Source organism: Gekko japonicus, unplaced genomic scaffold, assembly GCF_001447785.1.
Source record: "Gekko japonicus isolate JY-2015 unplaced genomic scaffold, Gekko_japonicus_V1.1 scaffold1576, whole genome shotgun sequence".
Classification (NCBI taxonomy): domain Eukaryota; kingdom Metazoa; phylum Chordata; class Lepidosauria; order Squamata; family Gekkonidae; genus Gekko; species Gekko japonicus.
This window is the reverse complement of record NW_015176497.1, coordinates 52410-68866: the sequence shown is the minus strand read 5'-3', so window position 1 is coordinate 68866 and position 16457 is coordinate 52410. Positions and strand designations below refer to the sequence as shown.

Genomic DNA, 16457 nt, shown 5'->3' with positions numbered 1-16457 from the left:
TTGGTAAACCCTCTGGAGAATTTGCAGTGGTATGTATTTAAATAAAATAAATTTGTGAGTGAAATACACTGAAGAGTGCTATAAAAAGCATAAATAATGCACAGTGTTCATTTATTACCAGATTAAGGGATCTTGGTCCAGTAAAAGAGGTAAAGAGAACTACAATCCATACAGCTACAGCAATATTTTCACCAACTGTTGTTCTGCACTTTGTGGGCCCCTCTCTCCCAGGTAAGACATATAAACCTATTTGGGTTACTTGGGGTCAGGGAAGCTTCATCCTAGTCCTATTATATTACTTATCACATCTTATTCTGTTGATTGCACTGACTTGCATTGTGTAATCTGTCTTGCACTCAATGAGAAATAAATAAATAATGCCGTTCTAAGCAGACTTATGCCCACTGATGTCCGTAAGCTTAGAAGGGTGCAACTCTGTTTAGGATTGCATTGTTCACGTGCAGGACCATATATGTTGTTATAGTTATTACCAGGGGTCATTTGGGGGGGGACGCGGGGGGACGCCATCCCCCCGGGTGAGGTGCGGGAGGGCGGGGCCTGGAGCTCCCTGCTGGTGCCCGCTGGAGGTCGCCGCCGGCTGTGGAGAGGACACACTTCCGGTGATGTCAGGGGGTGTGGCATATGCTAATGAGTCCCCCTAGCGCTTTTTCTACGAAATGACCCCTGGTTATTACATAGTCTTTGAATCATCCATTCACACATCGTGCACATTTCCTGGTGACTGCTAACCAGATACTGTGTAGGAGCAGGCACATTAGTTGTGCACCATCTACAAGAGTTTGGAAATAAATTACTAGGCTGTGATCTTTTGTTTGAACATAGTAGTTGATTTGATTTTTCTAGATTACATCTTAAAATGCACACTTCTTTTATTTTCTGATACAGCTCCATTAAATAAATTAGCAGTTACATCATGCTAGGTCCTCCCCCCCCAAACAAAAAAACTAAGCGGGCACATATGCATAAAAGTATACTGTAGTATCTTCTGTTAAACATGTGCTTTGTCACCAACTGTCAAGTTGTTACTCTGAGAGAATCTTATGCCACTATATAAAATTGTGTGTATTCACTTCGAGTCATTTTGAGAATGCTGTAAAATAAATAAATAAATTTGAAAGTGACTTCCATATTGAAGCTAACTTTTCTCTGTCATCTCCAAACTATACACTTATTGGGGGGAAAAAAAGCTCTATTTTTAACTAACAAGCTCCTGGCAGCATAGAACACTGTTTTACTGTTCACTGAAAAAGTGTTCTAATCTAAAGTTTTCATAACCAAACTTTTTATTATCTTATAGTTTGATTGACAGAAGAGGATTTATACAGCCAGATACTCCACAGCCAGCAGCACCTTCAAATGGCATTACAATGTATGGGGCAACACAGTCTCAAAGTAATATGGTAGGAACCATCCCATAATGTTGATCAAGAATCCTGTGAATATTTCCCTTCTCCACTCTCTTGTGAACTAATCAAGTCACTAAACTAACTGAATGCAACTGATACTCTCTAACAGGAGAAACATTCCATTAGTGTACTGCAGTAAGCTTATGGAGTAAGAAATCAAGATTTTCATAAGCACTGATTAAAATATTGCAGTATTCAAGCTAATGAACAGCATTAACTGCTGTTCTGCCTACAGAATCTTGAATACTAAATACTGAGGCAAATTGACATGTACAGGAAGCTGGGCCTATACTTTACCAGACTATTCAGGGGTCACAAATTGATTCTGGATATGCCAGTAGTCTGTGCTTTATATTTTAAATTATTTTCTCCATAAGCTGTTGACTGTCCTCTACTGTTTCTTACACATTTCCATAAAACTGATTTCAGCATTAAAAGATTTTAAGAGGATTTTGAATTTATTATGAACATTGACGTGGCTAGTGTACTTGCCTATTGCACAGTGCTAAGTGATGTTTTGAAAAATTGTGCCAATGACACCATGGTGTCTTTTTGAAGGCAGTACATTTTGATTTCCTGTGCCAACCAGCAGATAATAGCATAGGGAAAGTCTCCTAACTGAGAATCTTCATTAAGCAATGCATTGAGAGTGGTCCTTCTGCTCTGTACTGGTGTCCAAGATCATGGGGGTTAGATCTAACAATGTATTTTGTGAACAGCAGGTAGCATTAGATCCAGCCCTATATATTTTGGATGCATGTATTGCTACCCAGTCCCTGTGTAAGGGAAATAAATGCCAGTCCCAAGCATTTCAGACCTTTGTTTGTTAAAGCAGGTTTTTTATAGCTGTGGGAATGCTCTTTTTGTGTCTTATCAGAATATTATTTTTAGAATTGAGATTCTAAATTTTGTGTCCATAAAAGGACATTACTTCTAGAAACCCACTTGCTCAATGTACTAGTTAGGGAGATAGGAATTGCTTAATTTATCATTTTTTTATATTTGCTAGCAATATCTGTTTCCTAAATTTTAAAATCAAATGCACGTACGTGGCTCCCAATACCAATCATATGCCTTCATAACATTTTTCTTTAGTATTTGTTCAGCTACTTGTAGCCTTTTTAGTTTCAGAGCAGTTCCAGATGTTATGAATGTATGGGGAATGGAAATAAGGGCTGAATTATTTGCTTGCCTTATCTTGACATTAAATAGTTTCAGTGGTGTCTCTCTTTTAAGTCCATCAGTCACATGGGAGAACTTTGTCATTCTGTAGACTTTCATACAAATCTCTAAGAGATTGCCAATAAATCTGTACATTTAAACTTTGACTTCAAGTGTCAGATTATTTTACTGTTCCTTTTGTACATTTGACCTTAAGGCATTTTTTCCCCGCTGCTGCAGTTTTATGCTGTCCTTGGCTGGGTGATTGGAAGGAAAACCATAAGTTCTTTAGCCCAAGCAGGTTATTAGCAGTCTTGGTCCCCCTGCCATGGTTAGTAAATTTATGTGGATTTCAAATTCAGGCCAAGTCCCTCTACCATAGACTCATTTGTAGGCACTGAAGAGCGCAGATTTTGATCTAGAGCCATTCTCACCGTGGAGATGTTCAAGTTATTTACAGAAATATTTCCCTAGTTCACAGTTGTAGGTTATTGTTGGACGACTGTTTTCCCACTGTCTCTCCCTGAGTCATAGCACCAGTACTCCTGGTTTATACCTTAACCTTTTCCCCCCTCTGCTTCTTACCTTGCTTTATCTTCCAGCTGGGCAGCTTCATTGCTATTCTCCCTTTGGGGGTCTCTACTGTCCCCAAGTGTTCTGGATAAGCAGCCTTATTTTTTAACTTGATTGGATCATCACTAGATGATTACATTAGATTTAAATCAAGCTGAGCAGTTACGTCAAAATATAACAAGAATGTGATGTGCGTAAGAGGATAGGTGTGTTTTAAAAAAATGGAATATGTTCTAGTACTTTTATATTCTTCTGATAGTATTGAGAATTTTGTTTTTTTTTTAATGTTTCCACATAAATATATAGAACCTTATTTATTTATTTATTTATTTTTGACATTTTTACCCCGCCCTCCCCACGAGTGGGCTCAGGGCAGCTTACAAGGGGCAGAACCCACATAAAACATACTAAAAGCAATAAAACCAATAGATAACACAGATAAAAGTAAATGCTCCATGAAAACATATACATTTAGTAATCAAACAAAATATTCTGTAAGGGATAAAGAGAATATATGGGTTCTCTTGTACTACGGATGACACATTATATATCATATCAATTTATATAATTCTCAACATTTCCCCATCTGTGGATACTTAAATCTGGAGACTGGAGCCATGAACACACAAGACGGATTTTTCTATGAACTTGAAAAAGACTCAGGTTTTCAGAAAAAGCTTTTTTTAAAAAAAAAAATAGTGCATTAAAACAGTGTAGCTTTAAGAAACAAATGCCCCCAGTGGCCATTGCTAGGCAACCACACAGTATTGCTGGCCTTCCATCTTTGGTTTCTGACAGAAACAACAGGCATGGACTTTTCCAGAGCTGTTTGGCCTTTGAGGTAAGATTCATTAGGACCAAGCTCATCAACCACAACTGGGTGAGTTGCTAGCATCTTACTTGCATGACTCACCCAGGCCCAGCAGCCACCCCATGAAAGTCAGTGTGGTATAGTGGGTAGAGCTTTGGACTAAGATCTGGAAGCAGGTTCATATTCCCATTCTGCTATGGAATCTCATTAGGTGAGCCAGTTACATATGCTCATTGTAACCTACTTCACAGTGTTGTTGTGAGGAGAACTCTATATGCTGCTTTGGATCCCCATTGTGGAGAAAGGTGGGGTATAAATGAAGTGAGTAAATAGTGCATATAACTGAAGATGGGGAGTCAATAAAAGGTTGGTGGGTAGGTGAGTTTGAAGGTCAGGGTCTCAAAAATGACATTTAAAAAGAGGCAGCAAGATGTAAAGCTCAACTGATGTGATCTCTATTCCACCTGACAGACTTAACCCAAGTGGCTACTGAATGAAATAAATCCAGCACTTGTGAGAGAAACAGAAAAAGAACAGTAACTTTTATTTACTTCTCAGGGTAAGAGAATAAGGTGGTTCAGAAAAGAGGATAGAAACTACTTAAAGCTGTAACAATCTTGCTGGGCCCATTCATTTGTAACAGTACTGTTGATAATTTAGGAGAATAGAAGAGTTAGCAGCCAAGTTTGTATCCTTGTGGTGAATACTGGCCTCCCTCAGTCTTAGGATTCTCACAGCGTAAATGTGAGCTCTTCTCAAAAACACAAATCTTTCATTAGTTTTTCCTCAGAAATTGGGGCTTGAGACAGTAACCCGGGACAAAGCTGTAAGAAAACACTCTAGAGCCGAATTGAAGGCCTATGAGGTGGCAGTGAAAGTGGCAAAAACAGATTATTTTGCTGCCTCCATTGCATCCCCTAACTTGCAGCCAGCTCAATTATTCAGACTGGTTTGACAACTGACCACCCCTTGGGTGTGTCCTAAGACTGATACTGATTTGGCTCTTCGCTGTGATTCATTTGCAAACTTTTTTTATATATGAAGTCTCTAAGCTCTGCTTGGAGTTGGCGGCTGAATCTGATAACAGTGGTGGGATGGGGACTCCCCTTGCACCATCTAGTTCTTTTTTGGACTCTTTTTGCCTGCTCACCCTTGTAGACGTTTACAGGATCCTGACAGCTTGTGGCTGGTAAAATCATGTGATGAAGTGGTAGGTGGTTCTTTGAGACAGATTATTAATTCGTCTCTCTCACAGGGCTTTCCCCAGCTCCCTTCAGAATGTGATTGTTAGACCTTTGCTAAAGAAACCCTCCTTAGATAAAAAGAAGCTGGCCAATTACTGCCCAGTGTCTAGTCTACCTTTTCTGGGGAAGGTAATTGAGTGAACAGTGACCGGGCAGCTCCAGGTTTTCCTGGATGAGACATTTGCCCTGGACCCTTTTCAAACAGGCTTCAGTCCTGGCTTTGGGACCAAGACAGCACTGGTCACTTGGTTGACAATCTCCGTTTACATTTGGATAAAGGTATACTGACCCTGTTGATCCTTCTGGATGTATCAGTGGCCTTTGATACAGTTGACCATTTGGTCCTAATCCACTGTCTTGCCTCCCTGAGGGTAAGGGGCACTGCCTTTAGTTGGTTCACCTTGTTCCTCTAGGGATGCTCTCAGAGGGTTGCTATTGGGGAGGTCTTCCTGACGAGACTTAAATTGTGGGGTCCCACAGGGTTTGATCCTCTCTCCAATGTTATTTAACATATATATGCACCCTCTTCCCAAGATCATCTGGAGGTTTAGAGTTGGGTGCCATCAATATGCTGATGACACTCAACTCTTCCTCCTGCTCGATGGCAGCAGGGCTCTCAGGACTATCCCTAGTGCCTGGATGTGGTAGTCCAATAGTTAAGGGGGAGCTGCCTGAAGTTGAATCCATCCAAGATGGAGATCATGTGGCTGGGAAAGACTGAAATGCTAACTTGAGGGACATACCTGAGACTTGATATCAAGCTGACAGCTGTAGACTCTGTAAAGAGCTTCGGGATGTGGTTGGATTCTGCACTTTATCATTAGATAAACAAGTGTCAATGGTAGCACGGTCAGCATTTTTTCACCTATGCCAGTCCCGCTAGCTGGCTCCTTATTTGTTTGGGTCAGACCTTGCCAGTCTGCAACAGTCACCTCCAGACTGGACTACTACAATTCGCTGTACATAGGGCTACCCTTGAAAACACTTTGGAAACTGCAGGTGCAGCTGCCAGGTTGCTAACTGGAACAACATAGTCAGCTAGTATTGCTCCAATTCTGCAGCAGCTACACTGGCTACAAATTAGTCTCTGGATCCAATTCAAGGTGTTGGTGTTAACCTTTAAAGCCCTTAATAGTCTGGGACCCTCATGCCTATGGCTGCCTTAGGTCATCATCTAGGAGCCTCTTGCAGGTGCCCGGCCCCAGGATGGCTTGCTTAGCTGTCACCAAGGGAAGGGCCTTCTCAGTTGTGGCCCCTATCCTGGGAAATGCACTCTCGGATGATGCCTGTGCCTTGCAAGACTTGTTTAGTTTCCACAGGGCATGGAAAGCTGAATTATTTAGGTTGGCCTTTGGAGAGTAACCATGTGTTTGGACTGTCTTGATAGTGGTATGGTGATAGCCACATATTTTGATGTTAATATTTTATATTTGTTATTTGTTTTTATGTTGCTTTTACCTTCATTTTTTAATGTTGTAAGTTGCCAGGAGACCCTCTGAGTGAGTGGCAACTAAAAAATCTAATAAAATAAATAGTCCATAAAAGTAGTACCAGTACATCATGCCAATAAATGATATGTTATGGTGATAGTCCAGCTGGTAAGAGGGAAAGTTTTAAAGAGTCAATACTGTAGTTTATGTATTTTTCTTTCTTTTCTTCCTTTTTGTATTAATAGTTTTTCCTTTTTTATTATATGTAAATTTCTGTATATCTTTTGTTATAATAAACATTTTTAAAAGAAATGAATGCTTTCTGAAATCTAAGTAGACTTTTTGAGGGTTGCTAGACAACCACAACAACATTGCCAGCCTTGGTTTCTGTCAGTCAAAGATGAGGGAAGGAGCACAGGCCTTTTCAGGGATGTTTTTGGCCCCTTGGTCCACCCCTTCTCCCCTCCCTACTGCCTTGGAGGGGAAGATTCATTGGGCCAAGCTTGGCAGCAACCACTAAATAACTCATTACTGCACAACTTGCATGACTATCCCTAGCTCAGCCATCCACACCATTTGCCTGGGTGACTCACTGCTATGCAATTTGCATGACTCACCCAGGTGGTTACCAAACAACATGAAGCTATACAATCTGGGCCCAGCAGCAGCCACTGTACAACTTGTGTGACTTAGCCAGGCCTGGTGGCAACCACTGTACAACTCACCTGAGCAATTGGCTACTACACGAGTTTTGCAACTTAGCCAGCCTTTTCTCAGGGAGAGGTTGCCAGTGGGAGGGAAAACCAAGATCCAGTGTGGTGTAGTAGTCAGAGTGTGAGACTAAGATCTGGGAGACCCAGGTTCTCCACTCTGCCATGGAAGCTTGCTGGGTGACTTTGGGCCAGTCACTTTCTCTCAGCCTAAGGTGCCTGACAGGGTTCTTGTAAGGATAAAAATTGAGAAAAGGAGAACAATGTAAGTTGCTTTGGGTCCCCAGTGGGGAGAAAGGTGAAGTAAATAAATGAGGTAAATAAATAATAACACTGAACATTGGGGGGGGGGGGAATAAAAAAGTTTGGTGGATGGGTGGGATGGTGAAAAGGAAGCAGGGAAAGGAGAGGATATAGGGCCACCAGGTGGAAGGAAAGAGGAAATAGTGTGATGAAAGGGATACAGGGGGAATGACGTACTCCCTACAAGTCCTTACGGTTTCCTCACTTGTATGATTATATTGGGCTTCCTTCTATATCCAGGTATCAAAGGCATTTAGTAGGATCCAGAAAATGTTATCCTGTGAATCTCTCCAGAGTCATCCACTAATCCCCATAGGGATGATCTTTTCTTACCTCATGTCTTCCAACTACCTGAGCTCTGCAGCTCTGCAACTAATCCATTTCTCAAGTTGTAAAATGTAGCTGATTTTGCTTACCAAATACCATGGGTGCTGTTTACTTTCCATCTCTTTGGAAAACATAGTTTTCCCCAGTAACTACCTGCTCTTATTTCTGGACATGTACAGCCATATACACTTGTTTATGTAGAACATCCCAATTTATTCTGTAGGTGTTAGAAATAAGTACATAGAAAAGTTATCAGCCTTCGCTTTCAATTTAGGTTAGAACTTCACATTTTGGTGGACCTAGTCAGTCATCAACAGAAGTACTGACTGTCACAGATGTTCCCTGCCCCCCCCCCAACAGTTCCTTCCAACCATGGAAAAGTTGATTCTCTGGGTTGCAGAGGCTACAGTTAGGGGGACAAAAATCACCCTTTTTGCCTCTTCCATCACTGGAGAATATCAAGTTCTGCCTTGTTTAGCAGAAAGATCCAAATAGAAATCACTAAGCACATATAATTCTCCCATGTATATGAACTGCAAGACCACAGATTTTAGATTATGCTCTTAGGCTGCATATAGCTGAATTCCAAACAAGTTCACAAGAATTATGTGCCCATCTATCAATGTATGAATTTAAAATCTGAGCGGGGAGATTTTCAATCTCATACTTTAGAAAATACAAATTAAAAATTCAGCTACTCTGGGACAACATGATTTTTAAAGGGAATGATTCAGTGAGTGAGGGAAAAAAAATAGCATAAAGGTATATAATCATGCCCCTTGTTGCGCAGGGGCCTTTTATGACTGGTTTCCTTTCACAAACTGCAAATGTTACTCTGTTACAGCAAAATAAGTCCAGTGGCACCTTAAAGACTAACAACATCTATTTCAGTATGAGTATTCATGAGCCATAGTTCACTTTCCTTCACAGAGTCTGGCTGACCAAAAGAAAAAAAATCCCTTCCCAAACTGGCACTTATTTACACCAAAACTATGCAAGGCTTTACAGGGGAATATTTCCTTAATTTGAGTCAGATATGTCTAGAAAGGCCAAACTTTGCTTTACTATCAAGAACATGTAAACAAATAGTACCTGGGCATTTGTAATTTTATTTTTTTTAACCACAAGATAACCAGAAGTAATTGAGTATAGCTTTCAGATAAACTCCTCCCAAAACCTGTTTCCAGGTAGTTTTCTTTTAAGGAAGCTGTCTTCTGCAGCAAATGCAAACAGATAATTACAGTTTACATTATACTTTTCCATATGATCTAGCCATAGGGCAAGAAAATCAATGGGAGCAAGAGATTCCTGCAAAGATAGAGTCTGGACTCACAGGACACATGAGAGAATTTCTGCATGTGCAAGGGGGGTGGCAATTTTTGCTGATTTCCCCCTGCCCCCTCTGACTCTTCCCCATGCTGTTTATGGGAGTCCCCATCCCCTAGGAGCTGCATAGGGAGCATTTGGGAGTGTACCAGGAGGGGAGATGGATGAAGTAATACTCTGCAGATGGAGATCACTTCCATGTGTGGAAACCTGGTAGAGCCAAACCAAATCTTGTTGTTTCTGAGTATCTTAATCTCAATAAGCACTAAAAGAAAATGTGAACTGTAGGGGTCTTTACTAAATGATGCAGTAGGCTTTAGCAAAAGGGTTCTGGCATGGTAATGGAGAAAAGTTGAACATGTCAAATAGATTTTTTTAAGCAGTGGACTCATTCTGCCCGGAAATGTGCTGCAAAGCAGGGAATATGAGGCTCCATCTGCAATTGCTAGTAACCAGTAGCAACCAGGTGACATGTTAATGACAGGCTTCATGTAAAAGATTGTATTTATCCACAAATAAATGTTATTTAATTGTTACAGCAACCAGTTAGTGTGTGTGCAGGTTCAGGAAATATATTAATTTAAATGAACTATGATTTAAATCAGGGTGTTTTTTTTCCTTTTAACATTAAACCATCCCAACTCATAGTGGTTAATTTATATTCTGATATTAATATAGGAACCTTTTAATACTACTGGTTTCTTAATATTCCAGAAACTAGGTACAGAATTTCTGATATACTCTCCCTGAAGTTAACACTTTCTAGTACAGTCATATAGTTATGGCTATGCCTTTCATCGTTTTTTCTCCCATAACCATCTGAGACTACATTCTAACTTTATAAATTACACACATTTCTACAAATTCTATTGTGATATCTCTTTACCATCATTGTCTACAATCAAAATCTGTTGACTCTGTGAAGTCAATTTACCATTTTTCTTTCTTATTTCATGATTAAATGTACAAATATGAGTAAGATGAGCTCAAATGGCAAGTCTCCACTGCAGCAACCTAGGTTCCCTTCCGAAATGTTATCCTCAGCTACGATCTTTTTGCAGCATATCAGATAGTTTGTGTAGTATAGTTCCTTATTAACAACAACACTAGCACTTTATTAGGATTTTATGGCTGCAGTCATACGGAGCATTAGCCACACTACTGAGATGGATGATAGGCGGATTTTCTGGGCGCGATCATACCACAACATCTGGGAAGCATAGAGCTCCCATGGTGAACCCGAGGCTTCCCGCCGAAGATGCGGAGTTAAAAACTAGTACCTCCGAGGTACTAGTTTCCGGAAACCGCGGGGCAAGGGCTGGCGTCTGATCATGTTTCCAGTGGTAGTCTGTGGCATCGGGCGCCCACCCATGTCCCGTTGCAAACAGGGTTTTTTTCCCCAAGTCTCCACAGGATGCGCACAAGCACCCAACGGCGCATGCGGACAAAGAGGAAAGCGAAAGTTCTGTTGCTCCGCAGAATCGTGCATGCCATTGGTGAGATCATGCCGCGCCGCTTCTTTGCTGCGCTGCAGGATCGTCGTGTGATCGCCACCTCGCCCCTACCCACGGGACCTCGACGGGACCTGTGATCGGGTGGCCACGCATTATTTTGCTCCAGGCCAAACTGCCACGCTTCCCCCCTCCCCGCATTTTAGCCACAACTATGTTTTAATGTAATTATCTGTTTTTATGTGAGCCGCCCTGAGCCGGCTTCGGCTGGGAGGGCGGGGTAAAAGTTTGAAAAATAAATAAATATTTACTTCATTTATACCCCACCTTTCTCTCTAGTGGGGACCCAAAGTGGGTTATATATTTCTCCTCTCCTCCATTTTATCCTCACAAAAATCCTGTGAGGTGAGTTAGGCTGAAAATTTATGACTGGACCCAGGTCGTCCAGGAAGCTTCCACAGCAAAGTGAATATCTGAACCTGCATCTCCCATATCCTAGAGTCCGACATTCTAACCATTACTCCCTGCTGGCTCTCTTAATGGTATTTAAGAGACTTGGTGAAATTCTAAATACAACAGCCAAATGAAATGATTCTATGCCATATAATCTTATTTAGTTCATTTTTATTGATCTCTCTCTATAAGTCATGTCTCTGAGTAGAACATTGGACTTAACCATGGTTGCTCCTTCTACTCAAACAGTTGCCCTAGAGGCATACAGGCCCTGGGGGCTTAGAAGCAAAGCTCCTCCCTGATCTTGCATCCTAGCACTGTTGTTCAGAGGTTTAATGCCTCTGAATGTAGAGGTTTCCATAGAAAAGAACAAGGCTCAAAAGCAAGAAGGAAATCACTCAAAACAAGGTCCTAGTCTAGAACATCGGAAGGGCAATGGGAAAACACAAAAGGCAATGGGAGGAGCTTAGATGCAGGATCACATGTGGCTGCTCAAAAAAAAAAATCCATTCCCATTTGAGAGCTGGGGCAGAGCAAATCCACCATGTGGAAGCAGCCTTAGCCACTAAAAAGAAATGTTCAGTTAAAGAACAGGTATTCAATTTATAAATAAATGCAAATTATGTTCACATATAATCATATAATAACTATTTCAACACAAAACATGAATCTGTACTTGGAGTTAACGTGCAGACATGTAAAATCTGTCCTCCAGTGTAATCCCTGCCTGTTTTAAAGAATTCTTGCAAGAGGAATATTTTGAACATCCATTTTAAAACCCTAAAATCAGTTTACCAAATTATACTTCAGAGTTTGTGCATCTTTTTTGTTACCTAGTAAAGATGGCATTCCTTTAGTGGTCATTTTCAAATACTGCCTATCTGGCATTAATTTGAAAGAAAGAAAGAGCTCTCAAATGCTTTCTAGTGCTTTCTCAGTGTGGTTACAGTGGCTTATTTTATTACTTGAACAAAATGTTGTGAAAAGTGAGCTGTTATTCAAGATGGATCTTTAATGTACAAGATGATAAATACTTTGGCCCTGACTTTAGTTTAAGTGCTTTCCTGGACTGAGGTTGAGGTAAGGTGAACTACATTCACAATAAAATGGTTTGTGATACTAAAGATAGTTTTTTTTAAAAAATAACTATCAATTATTAATTTGTAATATGGTTAAAACACACTTAGCCATTTTTAAGAGTAATGATAAATAAGACAAAAATAATAACATTACTTTAATATAAATAATCTAATGATTATTCACTAACTGCTCTTTAGGAAATCAAAGTCTAGAGTTTCTAGAAATGTAGGTTCGAGCTTGCAAAAACTGTTCCTGCACACAACTTTGCTGTCAGGTCAGAATCTGGTGATCATAATCTGAGTTTTTAATTTTCTGTTGTGACAAAAATTCAAGAAAGGAAGAAAAGACAAGGTATAAAGAGAGAGAGAGAAACACACAGGAAAAACTCCTTCTCAAATTCCTGTGCAGGCAGGTAGTTCTATGTAATACTTCCTCTTATACACAGAGCACGCAAATTATATGAAAATTGATTATCAGATATGACAAATTTTTAGATCTTAGTCGTGGTCTCTGTGCAGTCTCACACATAGGTTGGGCGCCTGCGCACGACCTCGACCAGAGAATATTCTAGAGCTTGCCTCAGGAGTCTTTTTTGGCGGGCTCTCTTCCCGCCCTGGGGAGCAGACGTGCACTGCGCATGCCTGGAGCGGGGGGGGGGGGAGCCGCCTCCCACTCAGTTCTTCTTCGACCACCTTCGTGTTCACACCTCGCGCGATCGCTCTTCAAATCGCCTCAGCTGAGTTTTCTCCTTTCTTCATTGACTTCTTCTCGTCTTTGCTTCATTCCTTTCTTTTTCTTCTTAAAAAAAGAATTTCGCTTTACTATTTTTCTTCACTTTCATTCTTTTGTTCCCCCCCTTTCCCTTCCCCTTCCCCTTCCCTTCTGGTCGGGAAGGTGTTTGCATGGGCCGCACCCTATTTTTTAAGTCATGTTGCCGTTGTCCTGCTAAACTCCCATCTAACGACGGCCACGACCTTTGTTCAATTTGTTTGGGGGAGTTTTATTGGGTTGACTCGTGCCCTCACTATGCCAAGTTCACTAGGCAGGCACGTAGGAATAGGGTGGCCCACCTTCAAACAGTTCTTTTGGAAGCTGCATTGCACCCTACAATGTCTTCGACAGCGTCTCGTTCCTCTTCTGCCCCTCAGAAGCCTTCTCATCCTCTCCGACGGATTGTATTCCACTTGGTCAAGACTCTAAGTCACCACCGCGGAAGTCTTCTTGCCATGTTTCGCCGAGGACTGCTGCCCATCGCTCTACATCTTGGGACTCCTAGCTGCCTATCCACCTTATGGATGACAGGGAGCATTTCAAGAGAAGTCGATCCCGATCCCCTCGATCACGTTATGATTGCAGGGCATATGACTACTGCAGATCGCTCTCCCAATCACAGTCTCGGTCCTCCCAGAATCTAGGGTCAAGGACATTGTGTCCCTAGTCTCAACCTTTCAGCTCTACCCCCAACAGTCGGCTCGCTCGATCATGAGACTTCTCGGTTACTTTGCCTCCACAGTGTTTGTGGTCCCTCATGCCAGATTACGAATGCGCCTGCTCCAGCTCTGGTTCATCCGCAACTTAGATCCTCAGAGTGGTCACTGGAACACAGTGGTTTTGATTCCACCTCAGGTGCTCAGCAGTCTGACCTGGTGGTCTCTCCCGCAGCATCTCCTCTCTGGCATGCCATTTCGATGTCAACCTCCGGAGATCTGCCTATCGACAGATGCCTCCCTTTGAGGTTGGGGAGCCCAATGCGGGACTCTGTTTGCCAGAGAAACTTGGACTCCTCGAGAGAGGACTCTCCATATCAACGCCTTGGAGCTCCGCACTGTTAATCTAGCCCTGATTTTGTTCCTTCCTCTTCTGACCGGCAAGATTGTTCAGATCACCTCAGATACCATTGCCACTGTCTTCTACATAAACAAGCAGGGAGGCACCACCTCTGTTCGCCTTTGTCACACAACTCTATGCCTCTGGAATTGATGTTTTCGACATTTGATCTCCATATTGGCTATACACATTCCCGGTGTTCAGAACATTGATGCTGATCATCTGAGTTAATCAGCTCCTCACGACAACGAGTGGCCTCTGCACCCTCGATATCTTTGCCCTGTTTTCCTCGAGGTTGGTTGACCGACCATAGACGGCTTTGCGGCTTCGGAGAATGCTCAATGCCCTCTCTTTTTTGCTCAAGGTCCCATGTCAGCCTGGTGTCTCGGAGATGCCTTTCTCCACAAATGGGCCGGGACCCTATTTTATTTTTTCCCTCTGTTCCCTCTCATCTCCAGGATTCTCCAGAATATTATAGTGGATGCCACCACCTGCATCCTCATCACTCCTTGGTGGCCGTGCCAGCTGTGGTTCCCTCACTTCCTACGGTTGTCCAGGGGACGGTTTCTTCAGCTCCCTCGTGTGTCGGATCTCCTCTCTCAAGATTGGGGCCGGATCCTCCACCACAATCCAGGCTTTTTCAAACTCACCACTTGGAAGATCTCCCAGTAAACTTCCCACCGGCAGTTCGGGAAGTGTTGCTTAATGCCCGGAAACCATCCACTGGCAACACTTATCAATTGAAGTGGAAGCGTTTTCAAACCTACGCCTCGCACCACTCCTTCAATCCAACCCGAGCTTCCTAGCCAGATATTTTATCTTACATCATATCCTTGAAGGAATCTGGTCTTGCAAACTCTTCTCTGAAAGTGTACCTTGCGGCTATCTCGGCATATCACTCTTCGATTCAGGGATCTACGGTGTTCTCCCACTGCCTCACAAAGTCCTTTCTCAAGGGTCTCCTCCACCTCTGTCCGCTTCAGAAGCCACTAGTGCCATCCTGGAGTCTGTCTCTAGTCCTCACCCACCTGATGTCTAAGCCATATGAACCCATGGCTTCGATAGACCTTCAACTTCTATCGTGGAAAACAGCATTCTTGATTGCTGTCACGACGGCTCACCAGGTCGGAGAACTTGCTGCATTCTGTGCAGATCCTCCATACACAATTTTTCACAAGGAGAAAGTTGTTCTCAGACCAGACCCTTCCTTTCTCCCTAAAGTGGTTTCTGCTTTTCACCTGTCTCAGTCTTCTGTCCGACCCCCTTTCTTTCCGAACCCAGCTGATGCTCCGCAAAGAGCCTTACACTGCTTCAGTGTCCAGAGAGTTCTTTCCTTTTATCTCCACCACACGCAACCCTTTAGAAAGTCTCAAAGGCTTTTTGTTGCATATGCCTCCCGGTGCAGGGGTGAGGCCATCTCTTCTCAGCACTTGTCCAAGTGGGTGACCTCAACCATAGCCCTTTGCTATGAGTTAGCGCATCAACCCATACCTACCTCTGTCACCACTCACTCCATGAGGGCAGTCTCAACTTCGACTGCTTTCCTGGCTGGTGTCCCATTAGAAGACATCTGTGCTGCTGCCACATGATCCTCCTCCTCAACCTTCATGTTCCACTATGCACTGGACGTTCAAGCTCGATGGGATGCTGCATTTGCCAGGTGGTACTGAAGTCTCTCTTCACCTGATTCTTCTGCTTCTTCAGGTAGGACCTGTAAATTGAAATGATAATGCTATGTCCTCATCTGGTTCAGCTCATTAATCACCCATGTGTGGGACTCCACAGAGACCACGACGAAGATAAACAGGTTGCTTACCTGTAACTAATGATCTTTGAGTGGTCATCTGTGCAGTACCACAATCCCCCCCAGCCTTCCCCACTGCTGGCATCTCCTGATTACTTACCTTTGTTGATGGGACTTACCGGTAGCGGTTGAAGGAACTGAGTGGGAGGCGGCTCTCTCCCCCACTCCAGGCATGTGCAATGCATGTCTACTCCCCAGGGCAGTACCACACATGGGTTGAGCGCCTGTGCACGACCTTGTCTGGAGAATATTCCTGCCCTGGGGAGTAGACATCAGTTACAGGTAAGCAACCTGTTTTCTCAAGTGGTAGCTGTGCTAGTCCGTTACTCTGTAGTGGTGGAACAAGGTTTCAGTCCAGCCAAGTTTTCCAGAGTTTAAGCTTTCTTGAGTCAGATACATCAGATACTAACAGAATGAAAATCCATCAGCCTTTATATCCAGGTCAGAAAATGGGAGAGGTGTTACACAGAAGAGCCAGCTGGAGTCAGGATGCAGAGAACAATGCAACATGGAATCAGTTTGATTAGAGC

The 16457-nt window shown here is 42.6% G+C and overlaps 1 protein-coding gene across 3 annotated transcripts in view; it reads left to right on the top strand.

The window, feature by feature from the left end:
• ZDHHC14 (zinc finger, DHHC-type containing 14) overlaps positions 1–16457 on the top strand; it is a 104401-nt gene that overhangs the window by 73799 nt on the left and 14145 nt on the right. For 2 of the 3 annotated variants that reach the window (XM_015427293.1, XM_015427292.1), the window contains exons 7-8: positions 122–231; positions 1319–1421. In XM_015427293.1, the coding sequence (XP_015282779.1) occupies positions 122–231; positions 1319–1421 (213 nt within the window). Of the gene's footprint in view, positions 1–121; positions 232–1318; positions 1440–16457 lie in introns of those variants that run through there. The other variant, XM_015427294.1, reaches the window with a different exon arrangement.